Source organism: Haliotis rufescens, unplaced genomic scaffold (genome assembly GCF_023055435.1).
Source record: "Haliotis rufescens isolate VD_foot unplaced genomic scaffold, xgHalRufe1.0.p SCAF_45, whole genome shotgun sequence".
In the NCBI taxonomy this organism is placed as follows: Eukaryota; Metazoa; Mollusca; class Gastropoda; order Lepetellida; family Haliotidae; genus Haliotis; species Haliotis rufescens.
The window spans coordinates 3,359,037-3,381,859 of record NW_025964168.1 but is presented as its reverse complement, the minus strand read 5'-3'; the positions used below and the strand labels follow the sequence as shown (position 1 = coordinate 3,381,859).

Genomic DNA, 22,823 nt, shown 5'->3' with positions numbered 1-22,823 from the left:
AGGAGGTAAGCCCACAGTGATGCAGGTCTCAGAAGCTGACCACTTTGTGATATCAACAAGCATGGGTGTGGTTCTGACAAACCTGGAAACAGTCAGAGGTATGCAATCAGGGAATGCAACTTTGTACAGCGAACTGCAGATATGATCAATGATATGATAGAAATAATAAATGATTCACAAAAATAAGATGACCAACAAAGGGAATGACTAGACATCCAACACAAGGGACTCAGTCAACATAAATCTACAGGCCTCAAAGTTGGAAAACACGTCTGCTAATAATTGTACTCGCAAATAATTCCTTCTAAAAGTCGACAATGAACCAAAATACAAAAATTTAATGTAATTTGTACTTTATTTTAGTTGACAATGCTCATTGGATAAGCGAGGGTATACCTATATAATCTAGTAACATAAATTGCATCATTGTTCAAGTCACAAGTAACAAAATTCAAGTAGTTTCCATTAAGATACAATTTCAAGACTAGTGCTGTAACTTGTACATATTATTATAGTTATTTGATAAAGATAATTTCATATGCTTTTGGCTACCTGCAATATTGGCTTGACTTCTTGATTTTACCAGGAAAAAAATACTTGTAGCCATATGGCTACTTGGTAAAAATTTAAACTTTGAGGCCTGATCTGTCATGGCCTGCTGACCCAGCTGCTTGTCAACTTATGTCCAGAATCTTACACATGGAACATGCAGGGCTCGATTTTAAGGAACTGGACCAGGTGCACGTTGACATGAAAGCCTAGTTGCCAGTGTTCTAAATAATTTTAAAACCCAACAAGACAGTCGGGAAGATGACCCAAAGCGTTGCCTGCCCATCTTAAAAATTACCTGCCCGCACTCAGGCATTATAAATAGTGAAAAATCACAAAAACTTAGAGGCAAATCACGTCTTGATTCAGTTGACATAATGTAAACAATTACTTGAGCATTGTTGAGATACAAGTATTATTAAAATAAATTTTAAATTTTCATGCAGCCCAACAGATAGGTTACCAGCCACGGGCAGGCGGGTATTTAGGACACTGCTAGTTGCACCAGACAAAACCGGGTTGCACCCTGGCCCCCTAAACTTATCAAAGTTGAAACACAGGTCAGTCTTCTGCCAGTGTCAGTAAATTAATGATGTATTGCTGTTAAACATTTTCAATAACAGGTTACTCTGGTCTTCTATAGCTAAATCAAGCCCTGACATGCAATTCATGGATACAACCTTCTTATACATGTTAAATAAATAAAACCTTGTTAATCCATACAGTTTCACACTAAGAGGAATTATCCGGATAAGCTTATGAACAAGATCGCATTGGGGGCGAGGCGACAGATGTCTCGGGGGCAGGTGTCTGGCCTACTAGATTTCTGGTCGACAAAGTTTGTTCATCTGCTATATTTGTAAACGAGTATACAGAAATAAAATACTATTGGCACAAGTATGAAAGGAAGTCAAATATATTTCATAGCAAAAGAATCATTGAGATGAAAATTTTCCTGGATGTGAAGTGATGCCTAGAATACACTTTGCACTGATATCAATATGGGTATCAATGGATATCAATTCCATCCTCAGCCAACCCTGCATGGTGTGTGTGTGTGTGTGTGTGTGTGTGTGTGTGTGTGTGTGTGTGTGTGTGTGTGTGTGTGTGTGTGTGTGTGTGTGTGTGTGTGTGAGTGAGTGAGTGAGTGAGTGAGTGAGTGAGAGAGAGAGAGAGAGAGAGAGAGAGAGAGAGAGAGAGAGAGAGAGAGTGAGTGAGTGAGTGAGTGAGTGAGTGAGTGAGTATGGTTTTACGCCGCTTTATGCAATTTTCCAGCAATATCACGGCGGGGGACACCAGAAATGGGCTTCACACATTGTACCCATGTCGGGACTGGAACCTGGGTCTTCTGCGTGACGAGCAAACGCTTTAACCACTAGGCTACCCGACTGCCCCACCCCCCATGTGGTTAGAACCAGCCAGCCTTCGAAATTCATGCTAATCCTAGCCCTAGCCCTAGCCCTAGCCCTAGCCCGAGGAAACCTCCACCCATGGCAGTCCTAATTGACTTGTAGCATTTGAGGAACTAGTAGTCAATGCTTCAATTTGGCTACAATTGTAACTGAATAAACCTGACAGAAAATGTAAACAAAGTAAACATTTTAGTTTCGTTCAAGCAGGACTAGCTAAAACCTCTGAGGACTAGTTACATGAGGTTCAATAAGGGTTAATGATGACTACTGGATAACATTGTTCCAGCCAGTGAGTAACAACAGGTTCTAACTGAAACCTCTCCTAGGTGATCAAAGAATACTAACTGTGATGTCTGAGACTCCTTAACGGTGTTCCTGGTTTTAACACCAGTTCAGTGTTACCATGGTTTACTAGTCGGCCATTTGCTTCCGTAATAATATTATTCTTGCACATATCCAATGACAATTGTCGCCATGCTGAGGACACAATCCACATCCTTGCAATGGTTCCTTTGATGGTACCCTAAATACACAGATGACCCAAGTCAGATCTTACCGAGACTAATAATGGGCATCTGATAATGGAGCACAGCCCCCCTCCTTTAGAAAGTTAACGACAACCTTTTGAAACTTGGCAGTATCACGCCAGGTTCAAACATCAGCATAATAACTCTGGGTTGTCATACGATACCCTGTCAACATAAGCAGTGACACAATTCCTGTATTAATTCATATTTTGGATATAAACTATCAAATAATACATACAATACATGAAGAGGCTTCAATCTAGAAAAAAATTGGCATATGATTGACATTTATCAACATCTTTCCTAAATAAAATTCATATTTCCCATCCTGAAAACCTATTTTGACACAAATCCATGAATGATACATTATTTTTTAGTTCAGTTCATGTTTCGTGGTAATCTGCTAAGTCATGTCCAGACTTGATTTTCTGTTTCAAAGAAAAGTTCAATAATCAGAATTAAATAAAACAATGTTGGTATTTTTCAAAACCACACAGCCAACAGAAGCATGTTTAAAGATATTCTTAATGCATCAAAATCTGAAACCCCAAAACATATTAATGTGATTAATACTGCATTTCATAATTAAAAGTATTTTCATTTCACAAAAGAGATCTAGAAGAGTTTCTTGCATACAAGAGGAATCCACATTTCCCTGAGGAGAACAGAGGAGAAAACAAGCTGACCCTTGTCCTGGTCAACAAGATGGACAAGACGAGGACAACTAAAACAGGTACTTCCTGCAGTTGGCAGCCCCACACTGACACACCATCCTGTACTGCTGACGGACAGGGTTAGGAATATCGGAAATATCAGACTTGGTGTCATCGGCATCAATGTTTTTGTCATCTGGTTCAGCCATGCTCTTGGAGGGAGATTTGGAGCTTCCAGATTTCGAAGACAGACTGGGATCCAGTTTTGCTGGCAACTGATCCTGGTTGGCCTTGGATGGGGATCTTCCTTCTTTGGATGAGGAGGACCTGCTTTCAGGTCTGGATGGAGATTTTCCCCCAGTAGGTTTTGAAGGGGAACTTCCAGTTTTCGACGGTGACCTGGAAGTGGTTGTTGAGCTAGAGTCAGGGTCCTGAGAGGTGTAGGAGTATTCACTGGTGGTGTCATCGGACTGGGGTGTCTGATGGGGGGGCTGCAAGGGCGGCAGCTGGGATTCTGCCACTTGGGAGACAGTTTGCAGAGTTGTGTCCCCTGAAATGACAGGAGCTAAAGTTTAAGAGAAGACTCGGGGAAAGTCTGATTAATTTCCCAAATCACAAGGCTCTATAGCTCACCTGCGTTATGAAGAAATAACAGCGGTCATGTTTAAAGATGGACTGGAGAACCCAGATGGGATCATTTATACGAAATAGGCCTTGTTGTTCCAGACATGTCAAAACAATCATAAAAGACAAATATGTGAAGGGCAAAGTTTGCAGCTCGATTAAATATTAAAATATTCCACACACCATATACTTGCTGCACACTGAATTTCATAATCTCATACAGAAATGGATGAGAAAAAGGGAAAAATGGCATTTTCAGTATGGCCATCATGTTCATCATGTGTGAAAATGGGATCAGAATTCTATGAGCAAGTCATAGAGAATCTATAGCGGGGATCACTCTACAAAGTTTATAGGCTATGTAATTGAAAGTGAGTGAGTTGGGTTTCACGCTGCTTTGAACAGTATTCCATTCATATCATGGCGTGTCATCTTAATGTGGGAGGAAAGCCCAAAGCAATGTAGGGCAAAGACGTTTTCCACTTCGGTGACACCTACAAGCACGGGCATGCTGCTGACAAACCTAGAAACATAATCAGGGTGAACCGGGATTCAAACCCACAATCATAGGTTTCTGGCATGCCCAAGGGACGCAACACTGCACAGCAAATTGCAGCGTCTTAGATGACTGGGCCATCCATGTCCCCCCATTCTAATATGTCCAATTACCCAGAATTGAATAATAAATATATGGTAGCTAAAACTCCTGACTGTAGTTTCAAGTTGCAATCGTTTAGTAACATTAATTAATAATTAATAACATTTACCTGTCATCATGTAGTCAAAGGTAAGTTCCTCTCCTTTCAAGATATCTTTTTTTGAAAAGAGGGCAATTCTTGGCAGTCTTGGGTCAAGTGTGTTTATCCACACCCCAAACACCTCTAAGTTCGGGTCACACTGAAAAAAGGACATGATATGATACCTTATATGCTTCATTCGAACATTTGGTTTAGGTAAGCAAACAATAATTATTGTGTGTAAGAAGGCAGCCTTAATATTGTGTGAAAAACATATATTTTTTTAAAACAAAAAAACATTTGATTATTCTAACATGTTTCATGCAGAAATAAATATTTGCTGATCCAATACAACTTTGATTCTAAACAAAGAGTTCTTGAAGAAATACTATTGTTAAACTCAGATGCTGACATTCATCCTCAATTATCTAATGTAGTTTTGTTTGTTTGTCGTTTAACGCTGCACTCAGCAATTTTCCAGCTATATGATGGCGGTCTGTAAATTATCAAGTCTGGACCAGACAATCGAGTGATTGACATCATGAGCATCGATCCACGCATTAACCAAGTCAGCGAGCCAGACCACCTGAGGCCGTTAGTCGCCTCTTACGACAAGCATAGTCACCTCTTACGACAAGCATAGTCACCTCTTACGACAAGCATAGTCACCTCTTACGACAAGCATAGTCACCTCTTACGACAAGCATAGTCGCCTCTTACGACAAGCATAGTCGCCTCTTACGACAAGCATAGTCACCTCTTACGACAAGCATAGTCGCCTTTTAAGGCAAGCAGGGGTGGTACATGAACGTTGTCATGTTCGGTTAAAATACCAAACAGCTCATCTCTGGTACTTGAAAGGGGTGGTGAAATGTGCATTGAGCAATCATGGTAATATTATGCCAAACCCATGAAAATAATTTAAAAGAATATTGAGAAAACAATCTTTACATTTGGTAGATATTTTACAATAGTCGACTTTTACTGCAAGCATGGATTTCTGAAGACCTATTCTACCCCGGATCTTCACTGGTCCAATTATCTAATGTATCATATCTCCATTTTTTTTTCAATAAATACCCTGGACCATACACCACCAAAGCTTTGTACCTCACTACCTCTAAACCTTCCACCTGGCTCAGTACAAATGCTTGTGAATCAGTCCAGGATATTTAACAAAAGAAATGGAGATATAATACACTAAATAAGACAGAGATGGAAAACATTTGGTGGGAGGAGGGGGATGAACATATTACATATATGCAACAGTCAAACATATTCCAGCGATATAACAGCATTAGAAATTGCCACTAGTCTTATGGTCCTTACCAAAACTGCCCAATAGTTAAGGTACCATAAGGACTAGTAGAAATCTGCCTTTTTAAGGGTTTTGCTATATGTAATCACTAAGGGCTAGAGGTGTAAAACTAAGTTTCTATCACCATGATCATATAACAAGTAAAAGAGTCCCGTCCAGGCAAATCAGTGGTTTAAAAAATAGCCACTCATGCAATAAACACTATTCTTACATCGTGACCATCATATCAGGATTTTCAGACTTTAGCAGATTTATCATTAACCGATGGTAAAAATACCTTGCAACATGGGGAGAAAAGTATACCTTAAATGGGAATACGTAAGTAAGACACATATAAGTAAGACATGGTATTCATCCTCTACTTCTCTGGATGAACAGTTTGTACAAATAGAGCTCACAATAGACTTCACAATATCTTTGGACATGCGACATACATTTACATTAAAATTGTGCAAAGCAATCCTAAGTTTACAATAAGCTCTGATTAAACTTTTATCATTTAAATTGTGTAATATCTTTCAGTTTGTAACAATGATGTTACGTTGCTAATTGCTTCATCAGTGAAATATAAGTCACCTCCAAAAAACATGACATCAGCTGAGTAACTTAAAGATGGAAATTTGTACTTCCATTCCAATTTGGGAATGTTACTGACATCAGAACTACAGAAAAGCTGCGTATTTGCGTAAAAATACCCCCCCCCCCCCCCCCCCAGATATTCAAAACCCAATTACTTTCAATTAAGTATTAAATGAAAAACTCAAATGTATAAAAACAGCACTCGTAAATACCTAATGAAGCTTTTTCAACATGCGTTCAAGGGAGCAAATTTCTGAAACACAATTACGAGCTAATTTACTTTCCAAGTCAAGCTGATATATTTAGAAGAGTTATTATGGTTATATACATCTAAAACATTTAATTTATTTTTAAATCTTAAAATGTTTACTCTTTTGGGGGAAAACCCAATAGAGTGATGAATAGATGAGTGAAAAAATATTGGCTTCCCAATGAAAAATGTAATAACCCAATTAAAATAGAAACCCCAGAGTAAAACTCAACTGCTCGAAAAAGTTATCTCGAGCTCTGTGACTTTTGCTTAAGACTAGGAGCTGAAATTCAGCCTCTGGGCAGGTAGATAAGTCCAAAAATCACTCCCACCGTGACCTCCCGAAACCATCAGTGCTTACAATACAGACTTGAGCACCTCATTGGGCTCAATACTCGTGGGAACTGAACTGAAGAATATACGTGCATGACAAAGAAAATGCAGTACTCACAGAGTGGTTAACAAAATGCGAGACGTTGCCGTAGTAACCAGCATCTACAGTGTAGGGACAGTCTCCATCATTGTAGTCCAGGTCAAACAAGTATGTCCGACACTCTGCATCGTAAACTTTCCCCCGTCTCTCCGCTTCCTCATTTGTTATAACCTGAAATATAGGATAAATGCTTTTGTCAAACGCAGACCACTATGTGTGACTATTATTTGCAATCACTATGTGCTGGATACATTTTAGTGTTCAAAATTAAGCATAAAGGTTCACGGGTCCTTATCAGCCCTCAGTTAAAGTTAAAGATGCAAATACTGCAATCAGCAATATTCCAGATGTAAGAAAATAATCGTTCGTTTGTTGTTTAACGCTGCACTCAGCAATATTCCAGCTATATGACAGCAGTCTGTAAATAATCAAATCTGGACCAGACAATCCAGGGATTGACATCATGAGCATCAATCCATGCAATTGGGATACGATGACATACATCAACCAAGTCAGTGAGCCTGACCACCCGATCCTGTTAGTCGCCTCTTACGACGAGCATGGGTTGCTGAAGACCTATTTTATCCAGGATCTTCAAGAAAATCATGAAACCACTGATGATGTTATGGGAGACACAATGACTGGCTATCAACTACGTCACGACGAAGCATTAGGTCAACTCCTACAACATTGTACAACAAGCATAGGTCTCAGCAAAGAAAGATATCTCTACGTGACGGTCTCCATAGATAGTCATCTCAGGTGAATCCTGAGTGAACTTTGACCACCTGATCTAAATGAAGGATAGACAGCTTCTTGATCAGATCAGATTTCAGATTTCTAGAACAAGTAAGCTTCATTTCTTTACCACCTCGATTTAGAAAAGTTGATATTAAGAAAAAAATCCCACACAGGACACGATAGTACTCCCTTCATGATGTCAATGCTGTAACGCTCAGAAAGGACAGGGGCATAAAACATTTGCAACATAATGGCGTGGTCTTTATTACCTACATTCGGAAATGCTTTGCTCACTCGTACAGAGAATCTAGAAATCACAACACAGGTTGTTTGATAAGAAAATTCACCTGACACAATCTCCTGTAGACATTGTGGTGTGGTGTGGTGTGGTGTGGTGTGGTGTGGTGTGGTGTGGTGTGGTGTGGCGTGATTTTAGTGAACCAATTTTTACCCCAAATCCCCACAAGGGTGATACTGATGCAAGTCAAAAGGCATTTGGCAAGGCACTAACGACAAAAGTTTCAGGGTCCCTAGATTCACATACTACAGGAGCAAACTTGAAGAACCCTAAGATCCACCATAATTTTGAATGCTGCATTTATTCAGGCGACACATGCCTGTTGTTGTTTTTTTCTAACCACAAGTTATTTTTGTAATCTTTTGGCCTATTGTAAGCGCTCACTGACTCACGTTTTCATCATTACCAATATTTGCTATAATTTTCCAACACATTGTTGTTTCACGCTGCACTCCGCAATATTGCAGTTATACGAGTCTTGATCAGACAAACCAGTTACTGAGCAGCAGCCCATGCCATCAGAGTATACGATGTCACGCAATCGACAAAGTCAGTATGTTACCCAATCCACAGGCGCCTATTACGACAAGCAGAGTTTGCGGGGACAAATTCTAACCCGGAATCCAGAGGGCCAAAAACATATCTGAAAGGTGTATCTCACCTCTCCCACATACTCCATGACGAATGTTCCCCTTTTGATCTTCTGCAGTGCCTTCACGCCCCAACCTCTGCCATTGTGAGTTCTGAACACGCAAACTTTGCACTGTCGGCCATGTTGAACAACTCGATTGGGACAATCAGGTCCGCACTTGCAGCGCTTGTTACACTCGTAAATAGGGGTCCCCTTGAGAACCTTCACACGCTTATACTTATAGTACGCAAACTCCGCCCCACAAGCAGCCGGACAACAACCCTTGCGAGTATCCCAGCAGTCATCACATTCACATCCGACGAGAGGATCCTGGGGAATTGTGATCCCCTCTCCCTCCCGATAATCGTTAATGTATTCAAAGTTCTCAGGTGGTCCCTCCAGGTCCATATTGTTCTCCACACTGATGGGAGCTGGGTCAGTGCTGATGCTGTTGAGATGCTTCTCCCATTCTTTCAAGGCCTTCTGAACCTCCAGCCTCTTCTGTTTATAGCCCTTTGTTCGAGGGTTCGTGTAAGACGTTCCTGTGTTAACTTTCCTGATCTTCTGGTCATCCCCGGTGATGAGACCTTTGTACTGGGGCAGCTTGCCCTTCTTAGGGCTGGACAGTGACAGGAGATGGAGTGGGGAGATTATCTCTCGAATCGGGGATTTTACCAGTTTGGCGAAGATCTCATCTACTCTGCGTTTCTTGTTCAGCTTCATGTTGTCCCCTCCGTTGGCAATGTCGGCAAGTCGTCTCTTCCCTCCTAGTCTGCTTGGTGGCAGGGAGTGGAAGGCCTTGATGAGTTCAGGACACTGCAGGTTCTCGGCAGGCTCCCAGGAGTTGTGGCTGTTGCTCCATCCCTTCCACTTGATCAGGTAGAAGTCAACTCCCTGGAAAAGGTAACAAATCAAATGGACATGTACGCTTAGAAAATGATCACTGAAATCACAACTAGAGGCCCACAACTAGTTTCTATTTGCCAAGTTTACCACCCAAAGTTCCACATAAAACTATCGTAGTCTGAGTGTGAGAAAGGTTTAATTTGACAATTCTCAGCTTATTTACTGGATTCATTCTTTGGCCTGGATGAAGAGGGGGCAAAACATGGCCCTTTACCACTTCGGTGAAACCCACGACCACAGGTATGGTGCTGACAAACCTAGAAACATAATCAGATTCGAACCCACATTCATAGGTTTCTGGCGTGCCCAAGAGACGCAACTCTGCACAGCGAATTGCAGCGCCTTAGACGACGGGGCCACCTGTGCCCCCCAGCAATATTGAGCCAGGTATGTGACGGTGGTCTGAAATAATCGAATCTGGACCAGACAATCCAGTAATTGACATCATGAGCATTGATACACACAAGTGGATATGATGACATGCATCAACCAAGTCAGCGAGGCTGACCACCCGATCCTGTTAGACGCCTCTTACGACAAGCATAGTCGCCATTTACGACAAGCATGGGTTGCTGAAGACCTATTCTACCCAAGATCTTCATGGGTTGAATGGGAAAGAAGTAATCTTGAAAATTCTAAATGAATATTAATGGTTAAATATTGTGTTGTCCAATTCTTCAATTCCTAGAGTTGGCCAGTCTCATTAAAATCAGATCTTAGTTCTCGCTACCGTTAAACAAAGATCTGAGGACCTCCCATTTGGTCATGTAAGACCAACCTTGCGCGAACTTTGACGGACCAATGAAATGACTGACAAGAAGTCGGCATTAGCCAATCAGAAGGCAGCTTTCTCGTGCTTTAAGGCACTAATTTCACATTGGCGACTACACTTTGAAACATATTTTGACAAATTCTCGATAAAAAAATGGAAACCTGAACAAAAGAACATACTGGAATGGCTAATTCATGGTCTAGATTGTATGGATTCAGTTGTTAAGCCCGTAACTATCGTTTGGAATCTCTGTGTTAAAATTTTCGAGGTTGCATGATTAGAAATCACATTCCGACTGTGACTTTCATGATCTGGTAAGCGACGGTCTGATTGGTCGGATGAAAGGTCATTCTGACGTGACCCCTAATGAGATGTCCTCAGATCTTTGTTTAGGGGTAGGGAGAACTAAGATCTGATTTTAATGAGATTGAGAGTTGGCAAACAAACCTGTTGTGAAAACATCACCAGAACACAGACATCTTCATGTCCCCGTGAACATTTGTAGGTACCAAATTAAATCTATTGCATTGTACACAAGCCTGTGGCCTACATCAAACACCAACACTTACTATCAGTCCTAGGACCTGACTACAGGTTTACACTTCAAGGGAAAACTCACCTCTTCATTACAGTGATCGATAACGGTTTCCACTTCAAAGTCCTCATCTGTTTCCCACTGGAGGTCTCCTCGTTCCACCACTGAAATAACAATCACACCCGTTACCATGGCGAGTCACACCAAAGTATTTTCCCAGCAACTTTCCCTCTCCAAGATAAGGATTCTGTTGACAAACTTATCTCGTTTTGTTTGGTTTTTGAAAATACACAAATTTGAATATTTTTTCTTGGTTAAAAGTCCATTCATTATTTGAATTAAGATTTAGCAAGATGACTTATTTTTTACATTTCACAAAATCTTTGGCTAATTTAGAACCATCCATTATTTTGTAATATACTCACAAATGTTTTATAAAATTTAGTTTCTTGGTAAGCATGGTAAGATGTGCATTTTGGGTTTGTTCTGACAATAGTGAGGTGAGGCGAAATTGGGTTTAACATGTTTAAAGTCGCATCCAAGACTATTGCACTTATATAGCGACGTGCATGCATGTGTGCGTGTACTAGTCCGGACTGATGCTGATTTATAGTGCTAGCTCACTGAGATACCATGCCGCAGTTTAACATGAATACCCCACTCAGACACAGTATACCGACCAGTCTTTGTTTTAGCCCCATAATGCCAAGCACCAGACAAGGTAACAACAAGTACCATCTTTTAACGTCTTTTGGTATGACGCGGCCGGGGATTGAACCCCGGACTTTCTTCTCTCCAGGCGGACGCCCTGCCACTCGACCACGGAGGCGGAAATTGGATTTTTACAGAATTTAAAAGTGCAAAAGTCAAATATAGGTGAAAATAAAAACAAACATGTATTGCTACAAACACAATGTGCGTGGATACAAAATTGATTCCATTTTTCAAAAAACAATATGGCTGAGAAATGACAATAAAAAGTTTCAGTATGGTAGAAGTGTGAAGGTGAAATCAAGATCAACATTTAAAAAATTGAGAAGACAGAACATGTGATATTTGTTGAGTTCCACTGTAGTACACAACACATGCCAAATTTCATTACAATTTCAACAAAAATGACTTCGTGATTTTTCATAAACAGCTTTTTCAATATGACTAACCGCTAACAAGGTGGCCATATTTAAAAATCGGCTTCAAAGATCTTGAACAAATTCAGATGTCTACATGGTGGGAACAAGCCTGTGAAGTTGCAGCTCAATTGGTTTCGTGTTTTTACAGATGTTTACACAATCTCATTAAAATCTTAATCCAGGTCACGTCAGAATGACCTTTTGCGAATTTTTACCAAACAATGAAATGACTAACAAGAAGTCGACATTATCCAATCAGAAGGCAGCCTTCATGTGCTGTGAGACAGTAGTTTCAAACTGGTGGCTTCAATTCCAGACCATGTTTTGAAAAATCCCGATTCAAAATTGAAAACTGAACAAAACATATTCCGGAATGTCTAATAGATGGCCGAAATGTCAAATTAAGTTAAAAGTATAAAATATCGCCCGCCCCCCCGCACCCCCCCCACAAAACAAACAAACCCAGAACACATGCCCTACTATTTACTACTCACAAGAAATCATGTGACATCAGAGCTTGAAAAATTTCTTAAACCTAACTTATCCTGCAATATTTTCACCTGCCCTGTTAAGATTCTTAAAGTTTTATGTTCTCCGTTATTATTTACAGCAGACAGTACAAAATAATTCCCTGATATTTACATTCATTGCCTCCCGTTCAAAACTCGCTCAACCACGCATATTGCAAGGTTCGTTTTCTTTTTTTCCAGTCATACTATTTTTTAGAAAGTGTCCTATTTTCGGCCCATTTGTTAATTACATCATGGTTTTTTTGTCGATAACCCCACTATCCCCGATCAAAAACCTCCGTATATCAGCCATTTCATTAATGTTGTCTATGATATGACCTGTATTTAGTTGTTACTTAAAACTTGAGAAATTATATGCCAAACTGCCCAATAGCTAACTAAAAGTACTAGTAGAAATTTGGCATTTTAAAGGTTTTGCTACGTGTTCTCATTATAAGGACTAGAGGACTAAAACAGCTAGTTTCTGTCGTTGCACAGCGTATTAGTAGCAGCCCTAACAAGCCTACTGAGTACTTAGCCAAGCTCTTCATCTTACCAAGGCAAGAGAGTTAACTGACTATAAAAGTCCAGTTTCCACCCTTGCCGAACTAGTATGGAATTCCTGGGCTCGATCGTAGCGCCACCAGTTGCTATATTGAGTTATGTCCCTTCTAAACCTCTCCAATGTAACGATCAGAGTCCATCACTTGCATTTGTTTAAAACAAAATGGCGGCGCCCAGTCAAGACCAGGGGTCCGGAAACGGTCATATGCACCGCACATGTCCGATCCGGAATCTCAAATGTCTTAAAATATTGCTTACCGGACATTTAAATTTTTGTCCAGACATTTTAAACAAATGGGATCCAAATAATTGATGAGTGTTATATCCCCTCAGCGAATTAAGGTGAATTACCGGGAAAACAAACTTGGTCAATAAAAGTATGAAATTTGATATAAAAAAACACTAGACATGATGATTTAACATTTAAAATGTATTTCCTGCTCTCAAAGGCATTGTTTTATATACAGAGATTAAGATTACCGTGTGTATTTTCTCGTAAACTAAGCCGGAAATAGCAATCAGCTGTATAAACGTTTCCTCCCAATCTACCGGTGATTCAGTTAAAACGTACCCATTGATACAACTTCAAAGAATTTTGATGCAATGGTCGGAAAAATTGTATCTGAAATTATTATTTTATCAGGAATAATATTTTCCAAAATCGTGTTATTTTAGTTGCAGCTTCCACCATATTTACTTAAAATTATAAGAACCATAAGCGTAGCACTTTGGTACAGATGGTATGCAGGATATTTCTTGAGGTATGGAATGATTTTGACCAGTCACTGTAGGGACTTCCTGCACTACATGTATTTCGATTGCGAAAACGTTATGTGGACATTTAATAGTCAAACTGCCATAAATATGACTTTGAGTCATGGTACAGCATTTATGATATGTGTATCCATTCTCTTCCAACTAAAGTTCGTTTCAAGGCATCGATAGCGGTAATCTGACCGTGGTGGCTGTAAATATAATTGAGTTGTGCGATCTAACGATCACTTCGCATATGATTTTGCCGAAATTATTGTAAACATTATTATAATTATTGAATGAAATTTTGAATATAATTAATAAAACATATTGCAAACATTAGTCCAGATAAACAATGAACAAGATATTATGATAATAGGATTAAATTGCGTACTTCAGTTCGAATATGTTGACTGGTATTTCCGGTGTTACAGTGTTTTCTGACATGGGGGCAAACATTGTGTCATTGGAAGACTTGAGTTTATTAAAAATGTTAGTAAATTTTGGGAGCCATGCTTTACTGCACGCTGTAAGTTAGCGTGTAACCGAGTTAGCACAATAACGAGGGGAACACTGAACATAACAACTTTTTGTCCGGTTGGGATTTAAAACTTTCCGGACCCCTTGTCAAGACGATCTGATCGATAATCAAGATCTATATTGTGATAAAACAGATCTTACATCGCGAAGTGCACCTGTCACGCGAGCACCTTGATTAAAAACATGAAAAGGTTTGGAAAATATCTGTTTACAACAAGTTGGCGGTGCACGTGCTTTGCAAATCCTGTAATTGACCAAAATCTGCACGACAGTTTACAAACCGGATTTCGATTTTGTTGTGCGATTTTGATTTGACTATGTATAGACTCACTGGTCCAGCCAAAATGTAACTCCATAATACCAGCCTAGTTCGGCAAGGGTGGAAACTGGACTTTTAAAGTCAGTTAACACTCTTGCCGAGCAAATACCGATTAACGGGACGAGGTTGATATTTCCCATATTAAAAAACACGAGTGATGAATTCTATTTATCATTTTCACATTTTTGCTTCCCAATTAAGGAATAATTGCATTAAACATTAACATCAGCAACTTGTCGAAATCTTACGTATAGATCGTGCGTAGTGATACATGTTTTCCATAGCCGTGTAAACCAAAATAAACAACCCCCCTAACTCCTTTATGACATATTCCTTCGCTGAGAAAAAAAGTTCCTCGGATTATTTTAAACAAAATACTTGAACAGACTTTTGCAGAATAATTGAAATAATGTCTCCCACATCAAAGGTATCCATGTTGTTTGTAAACACCTACTCACGTGCACCGGCGAAAAAAGTCCCACTTCCGGTTATCTAATTTGCATACTTATGTCATTGGGGTATGACATACATGTTTTTATGTCATAAGCTTATGTCATGGATAAATGCTTTAGTTAAATGATAAATGTTCTTATGCTGCTAGATGTTTCCAGCTGTATTTGAGACAGCACACAAAGTCAGGAACCAATCCCTATGTTTTGATCATGAATATTTTTTTACATCTATTGTAAGAATGGCTGCTGTCTTGTCATTTTACCAAGTCTGAAAACGAAGCTGTAATACTGAATGGGACTAGAGAATATATCACAACAGAATGGAGATATAATACCCTGGATTAGTGAGGATAAACGAGGTAGTGAATTGGCACAGCGGTGGAGTCACAGAGCTCCAGATAAGCTTTTGGTGTTGTGGGTATTTTACCCATGCATTTTAAAATCATTGGGTATCAGTAATTCTATCTGCGTATTCAAATTTCTGTTACCCACTAGTTTTTACACATGTGGGTATTTAAGTTAAATATTTAAAAACACTATTCATCTAGTCCCTACAAACTGGTGTTGTGTGGGTTCGAGAGCTTTATAGGACTAAAAAATACCACGATACTTCCACAAGAAAGTGTGATGGCAAATGATCATGATGTTACTGTCATCGTGGAGTTTGGCAAGGTTGACGGAATGCCCGTTAATTTCAAAATAAGTTGCTGATTTGCTAATCGAATACGCAGGGTTACTTCACAATATTTTGATGATACGCACAAGTTTGATTTTTGTAGCGTATCTGTAATGTTCGTTGCGTATTTGATACGCTTAGATTATATTTTACTGTGTATTTCTGATGCGTATTTCACGCAGATAGGCAGCTTATCTGGAGTTCTGAGTCTCTTATCATTCGATCTCCTTTCCCATGCAATGAACATGGTATGTTGCCATTAATGTTTTATTTGTAACTCAATCTTAATAAAACCAGATCTTTTACTCTGATAACTCTGTGAATATAGGTCTGGTACCCTCTCCACAAAATGCCATGTCAGGTGAACCCTGGGTAATCTAAATGAAAGGAAAATGAAAACTGCCGCCACCCAAAAAAGATATAGCCTGCAACCTCGGGGTATCGCGGTACTTGTCATGTACGCTAAACGGAACAAAATGCACTCACTAACCTTTATGTTTATTCGTGTTCTCTGTATCAGATATCATTTATGTTATCAAACAATGCATATTTTACTTATAAAAGTTCATTATTTACATCAGTAGCTCCGAGTAAAAGCCGGGCCTCGCGCTCAGTTTGACAAGGGAGAGAACTCCATCGTATCGCGGTACAGAGAAAAGTTGTGTATGGAGATCCGAATTGGACAAAAAGAGGACATAATTCTACCAACCACTTGGTATGATCATGCCAGACATCAGTGATTTGTACAGACAAGTGCAAAGAAAGCACAAGTAAAATTCTTAATGTGTTATCAGCAATAGGTATTCAATGCATATTTACCAAAATGTAAGAGAAAAATATTTTTATAAGTCAACATCAAAATATCAGAAATGATATTTTAAGATTGTTTAAAAAAAATTGGATGACAATAATTTGTCACAAAATGGAAAAATGTTAAAAGTCAACAATAAATATATAAAAAGCACTCCTAGTATGCCCAAAGTATGTATTTATCTTTTGGTTACTAGTGAAGAACGTATTTCTAAGTTTGGCATTATGGCCCTTATGATCTCCCAATAGATTCTGGGCACAGAGCGGGAAAAAATGTGCGGACTACGTAACTTCCGTTACCTCATTAGTCGTCATGAATATGCAGATGATCTAGTTCAGGTTGATAGAGAAAGTTTACTTGGGGAACTGCGGGTTATATTGTTGGCCATTGATAGATGGGGGTAAGGCATTATTACAACAGATGCCAGAAATATGTATCAACGGATTAATAACTCCTTACTTACAGCAAAATTTCACATTCCGAGGAAATTGAAATTGTTTACGAAGTGAGCACTTCCTGGTTACTGATTAGCATTAATAGACAGCCGCTAAGAGGCGTGTCCCGCGTGAACTACCGGAAATCACAAATGCCGCGATACGATGAATGCCGCGGTACCATGGGGTCCGAGTATACCTTCAGAAGTACAGCCTTTTTGAGTTTAAAAAAGATCAGGCTTACCAAAAATTTAAACACCTTGATGCTGATTAGAAAGTTTACCCATCTTTCCGAAGCAAGGTAGTTAACAGACTTCGGCCCGGTTTGTAAACTGCTGTGCAGATTTCGGTCGATTGAAGGATTTGCAAAGCATGTTGACATCAACTAAGCATAAACAGATGTTATCCAAATCTTTTCATGTTTCTAATCAAGGTGCTCACGAAGTAAAACCCTTTTTATTCCATTATAGATCCCTATTATCAATCAGATTGTCTTCACTGGGCAATGGCATTGTAACAGCCACTGGTGGCCACTTGTGGCAGTACGATTGAGCCACGAAATTCAAGCTGACTTCGCCGCAAAGGTGGAAACTGGACTTTTTTGTAGTTCCCTTCCCCCTGGAAGATGAGTTCACTTTCTATTTCTCCCCGGAGAGTGAGTGAGTGAGTATGGTTTTAAGCTGCCTTTAGCAATATTCTAGCAATGTCATGGCGGGGGACACCAGAAATAAGCTTCACACATTGTACCCATGTCGGGAATCGATCCCAGGTCGCCAGCGTGATGAATGAATGAATATTGTTTTACGCCGCATCAGCAATTTTCCAGCTATTCATGGCAAGCCGGTGTGATGAGCCAATGCTTTAACCACTCGGCTACCCGACCGCCCCTTCAAGTCTGCCTTATAGAAAAATAACAAATAACATTGGGTTGCCATTCGCCATATGAACAGATGTCCAAGTAACTGTAGATGTAAATAATGAATCAAGAGTAGGCCCTATTCGCCAATCACAAGTCGACACAGCACCTAACTGTGACTGGTTCAAGTCACCATATCAAGTGACAACTACTAGAAATACAATGTAAATTCATACAGATTATTCAAAAGGTCACTGGTAAATGACATTCTAAGAATAAGGCCTAGGCCTATTAAATAATTGATGTTGTGAACATATTGATTTTTGTGTCAAAGGGTACAATACTGAATATACCGTCACTACTTGTATGTATTGTCGGTAAAATGAAATTAGTTCATGATTTCAGTATGCTCGTTCCAATGGCACTGTCACGGAACACTTTTAGTGTGCTCCTATTTAGAACATAGATCTTATACTATAGGCCCTATCGATTGACAACAGATTAAAGTTCGTGCGCAATAGGCTTGTACTGGTCAAAAACGATAGATCTTAATTAAGTGCACAACACACATACTTACGTTTACTTATGAGCTTTTGTGCTGTCCATGGCCCGACCTTTTTCAAGGTCTGGTACACAAGGAACTTATTGGTTTCGGGTGAAAACTGGAGGTTTTCTCTCTGGCAAACACGTTGCAAATCCAAGATTCCGGACAGGCACGCCACACGAACATCATGGTCGCCATCCGCCATCCTATGTTTCTTATTCTTAAACTGATACCTGTTCAAATGTCCTGCATTCTAGGAAATTGCAAACAGAAGATACGGAGTATGACATGCAGGATACAAGGTCCTTCTTACATAGCTGGGCGCAATTTTAAATGTTTCGCGGCCATTTGCACAGTGCCCTTTCACTGATTGGTTCAAACAGAACACATCAAGAGTAACGTCCCTTCGTTAAAGATTCCTATATAGACTTGCTGAGACTCCCCTTGCGCAAATTGTAACTGCATGTATTATTAATCACATGAAAGTATTCCAGTTATATGGGAGGAACGCCCGAAGCGCTGTAGGTCTCAGACGACATGAAAACAATAGTAATAATAAAAACACTATAAACATAATCATGTCAGCATTACCCTGAGACACTTCTTGTTTTAATAACATTTTACCATATTTAGCTAAATGGATTTATAGATAGCAATTTAAATATCAAACATTGTCATCTTGACACTTTCCCTAATCACACTATCTCCCGCGCAAGTTATTTACTTCCGCATCTTTAAATAACCCCTACCGTCACTTCCCACAATTTATATCACTTCTACAGCTACCCCTTACGTCGCTTTCACATTTTTCAAAGCTCGAACCCGGTCACATCCCTTTGCACCTTAAAAAAACACCCTCCTTCACCATATCGCCATAAGACCTTATTTTATTGTGTGTGTTTTTATTTTAATATTCTATCTATTTAATTTTAAATGTTCATTCGGAACTTTATTTTTCAGCATTGTCCCCCAAGGAACAGTATGCACTGTAATTTCAAAAATAAACATTTTGTACGGCAGGCATGGTGCTAACGGGGCTCAACGCCCTTATCAAATAAATATACTTGGTTACCTGCTTGTATTGTAGTGGGAGGCGTGTGGGGTGGGCGGGGTGGGGTGTAAGTATCACAATATTGTGGGCCTTTCTGTTTACTTACTTACTTATATTGGAGATTTTACGTGCGCTTTCCGACTGCAGCGTATTTCGCACACGGGCCCGGCCAAGCCATTAAATGTATTTCCGAAAAGGGGAAAAAGTTGTTTGGCAATCCAGTAGGGGTGTTTTAGTGGTAGCTTATATAGAATTTTGGAAATTTTGAAATTTTGAAAAAATGCCAAGAGGGTTTGGGGGACGAACTAAGGGACCTGAGTTTGGAAGTTTGTTAGTTTGATTATGTGGTCTGGTTTTGGTAGTTTATTGGGGTTTTAAATGCGATTTATTAGTCCTGTTTTGATTAAGTATACGCCTAAGGCTTTGAATTTTTCTATATTATTTTGTGGGTTTAGGATTGCTTCTAGAGTAAGAGCCTTATTTAGATTTAGGGTGGTTTGTAGTGTAGTTCGGTGTGTTAGGTAGTGGGTGCAGTGTATGAGTGCGTGTTCTGGGGTTTCTTGTTGTTTGCAATGTGGGCAGGTTCCTGTTGCGTGTTTTCTTATTATTTTGAGGTGGTTATTTAGGTTGGTATGTCCTGTTTGGAGTTTAGTAATTACTCTGTCGATTTTTTTGGACGGATGTAGAATTTTTGGTTTGGTTAGGGGTTTTTTGAGAACCTTTTTGATTTGGCTATTTGAGTTTTGATATAGGTTATGCCATTTTTTGGTGATTTTTTGTTTGTTAACACTTTTAATTTCTGATTTGGAGATGGGTAGGTTTAAGCTTATTTCTGGGATTTTAAAGGATAGTTTAGCTGCTTTATCGGCGTTTTCATTGCCGTATATTCCTACGTGGGCGGGGATCCTTTCTGCTACGTCATGGCGGAAAAAGGCAGGTTCGACGGGGTGCCCCCGGTTTCCCAACATTTCTTAAAACAACAAACCCAGTCAGGCGTAGAACAATAGAGGGATTAGTTGGGTACACAATTGGTAGGGGTGCTGGTGAGTGAGTTAAGTTCACCCACCTGCCAGATTAAACCCTGTTCACCAATTAGAACTTATGCCAATATGAGTGACCGCGTTCACTAATTTATACTAATGCGTGAGCGTAGTGATCACCAATTAATAAACAGTATAAATGCAGGACATATTCATGATTATTACCCATATGGGCTCAAATATGCAGTGTAATAACTTTTTGATATTTGAACAGTGTGCAATAAGTGATTCTCGAAGCTGATTGGTCAGTTAAACAAATGTCAATTTTCATTGGTCGACGGGACTATTTTTCTCTCATTGGGTTCAATCACTCGGAACTTAAAACATTAATTTTACTCGTGACATATTTTGCGTAATCACTCGTACCTCGTGGGTTATTCTATAAATGTCCATTGCAATCATGGCAATCATGCAATCTGTGCCCATTTAACCCAAACCATATCTTTGTAATTATTTACATTTATAAGCCACCCCTATATAATCTAATCACCAATCATAGTATATTCTTATTCAGATATCATTATAAAATGGTCTACGCTCAGTCGATGCCTTGAAGTGGTAAGGGCAGGGACTATGACGATTTGTTGTTCTCGCCGCCTTCGGCAATATTCCAGCTATATGAAGAAGACCAGTAAATAATCGAGTCTAGGCCAGATAAACCAGTGACTGATATTATGAGCAGCCTCCCACCCCGTCGGAGTAAGATTATCTCGTTCGATAAAGTGATCAAATATAGTGTTCATTTTGCTTTCCTTTTCAACATTTTAACGTGTCCAATGCAGAGTGATAAAGAAAATCAGTATCATACGTCAAGTGTGAAGCGTTACAATTTCATTTTAGAATTGGTTATGTTATCATTACATAGGAAAAGTAACATTCAACCACATCAACTATGAGAGAGTATTCATTGTCAAAATTATGCTCGCTAAAATTACCTATGGATACCCTCAAAGATCTGTGACGAACTAACAGATATTTTGCACAGTAAAACGTTCGTCCTCAAGAATGAACATTGTAGTTAAATGGCATTAAGAATATGTAGTATCAATCAAGACAGGGTTGAAATATGGTTTTTAAGTTGTTTATTCTTTAAATGCTAAGTTTTGATACAATTTTGTTTGTTTGTTGCTTAACGCCGCACTCAGCAATATTCCAGCTATATGACTGCGGTCTGTAGTTAATCGAGTTTGGACAAGACGATCCAGTGACTGACATCATGAGCATAGATCCACGCAATTGGGGTACGATGATGACATGCATGAACCAAGTCAGTGGGCCTGAGCACCCTATCCCGTTAGTTGTCTCTAACGACAAGCTCAGTCTCCTCTTTAAGACAAGCACGTGAAGGCCTATTCTACCCCGGATCTTCACGGATGTCGATACAGGTGCGAGCGTTATAATAACGTGCTTGATATTGGAACTACAAACCAATATCACTTGCTTGATAAAGGTACAAGCACCTGTTTGCAAACTTCGCCTTGAAACCATTAAGAGGTACGATTCCTAAAGTCAGTCCTGGGTCTTCAATTATTATTGCGTTTGATGATGCAATAGTCGCATGAGGCAAACGGTTTATCCAGAGATTCCAAACCGATATATGGTCTCTTGTTTATTCAATACATGTTTTTGGACGGGACATGTGAGGTGAGGTGAAATGGGGTTTAACGTCGCGTCCAAGCTTATTGCACTTATATGGCGATGTGCATGCACGTGTGTGTGTGTGGCTGCTTGTACTAGTCCGGACTGAGATACCATGCCGCAGTTTAACATGAATACCCCACTCAGACACAGTATACTGACTCCGAGCCGACCAGTCCTTGTTTTAGCCCCTTAATGCCGAGCGCCAGACAGGGTAACAACAAGTACCATATTTTAACTTTTGGAAGGACGCGGCCGGGGATCGAACTCCGGACCTCCCGATATCCGGGCGGACGCTACCACTAGACCACGGAGGCGGTCACGGGACATGTGATGTGCCATCCAAGTAACAGATGATGTTAGGAAACGACAAGAACCCCTCAAGAAGGGTTCATTAAATCTCCAAATCAGTCTCCTATCTTCTTGAAACATCTTCCGAATATCCAGGAAATACAGTTCAAAAACGGTGCAGTCATCACAACAATTCTGAGAGAAGATAAACCAACATCTCACACGATGTACATCACTCATTCTCACTAAT

The 22,823-nt window shown here is 39.7% G+C and overlaps 1 protein-coding gene across 1 annotated transcript; it reads right to left on the bottom strand.

Annotated features, from left to right (window-relative positions):
* Positions 1 to 1,824: 1,824 nt before the first annotated feature.
* On the bottom strand, positions 1,825 to 18,940 carry LOC124125721 (histone-lysine N-methyltransferase SUV39H2-like). The gene is made up of 6 exons (XM_046489087.2): positions 18,587 to 18,940; positions 11,050 to 11,129; positions 8,783 to 9,646; positions 7,101 to 7,253; positions 4,533 to 4,662; positions 1,825 to 3,691 (listed from the first exon to the last, which is right to left on the bottom strand). The coding sequence occupies exons 1-6, from the start codon at positions 18,756 to 18,758 to the stop codon at positions 3,213 to 3,215; spliced, it is 1,878 nt and encodes a 625-aa protein (XP_046345043.1). The 5' UTR covers positions 18,759 to 18,940; the 3' UTR covers positions 1,825 to 3,212.
* Positions 18,941 to 22,823: the final 3,883 nt, after the last annotated feature.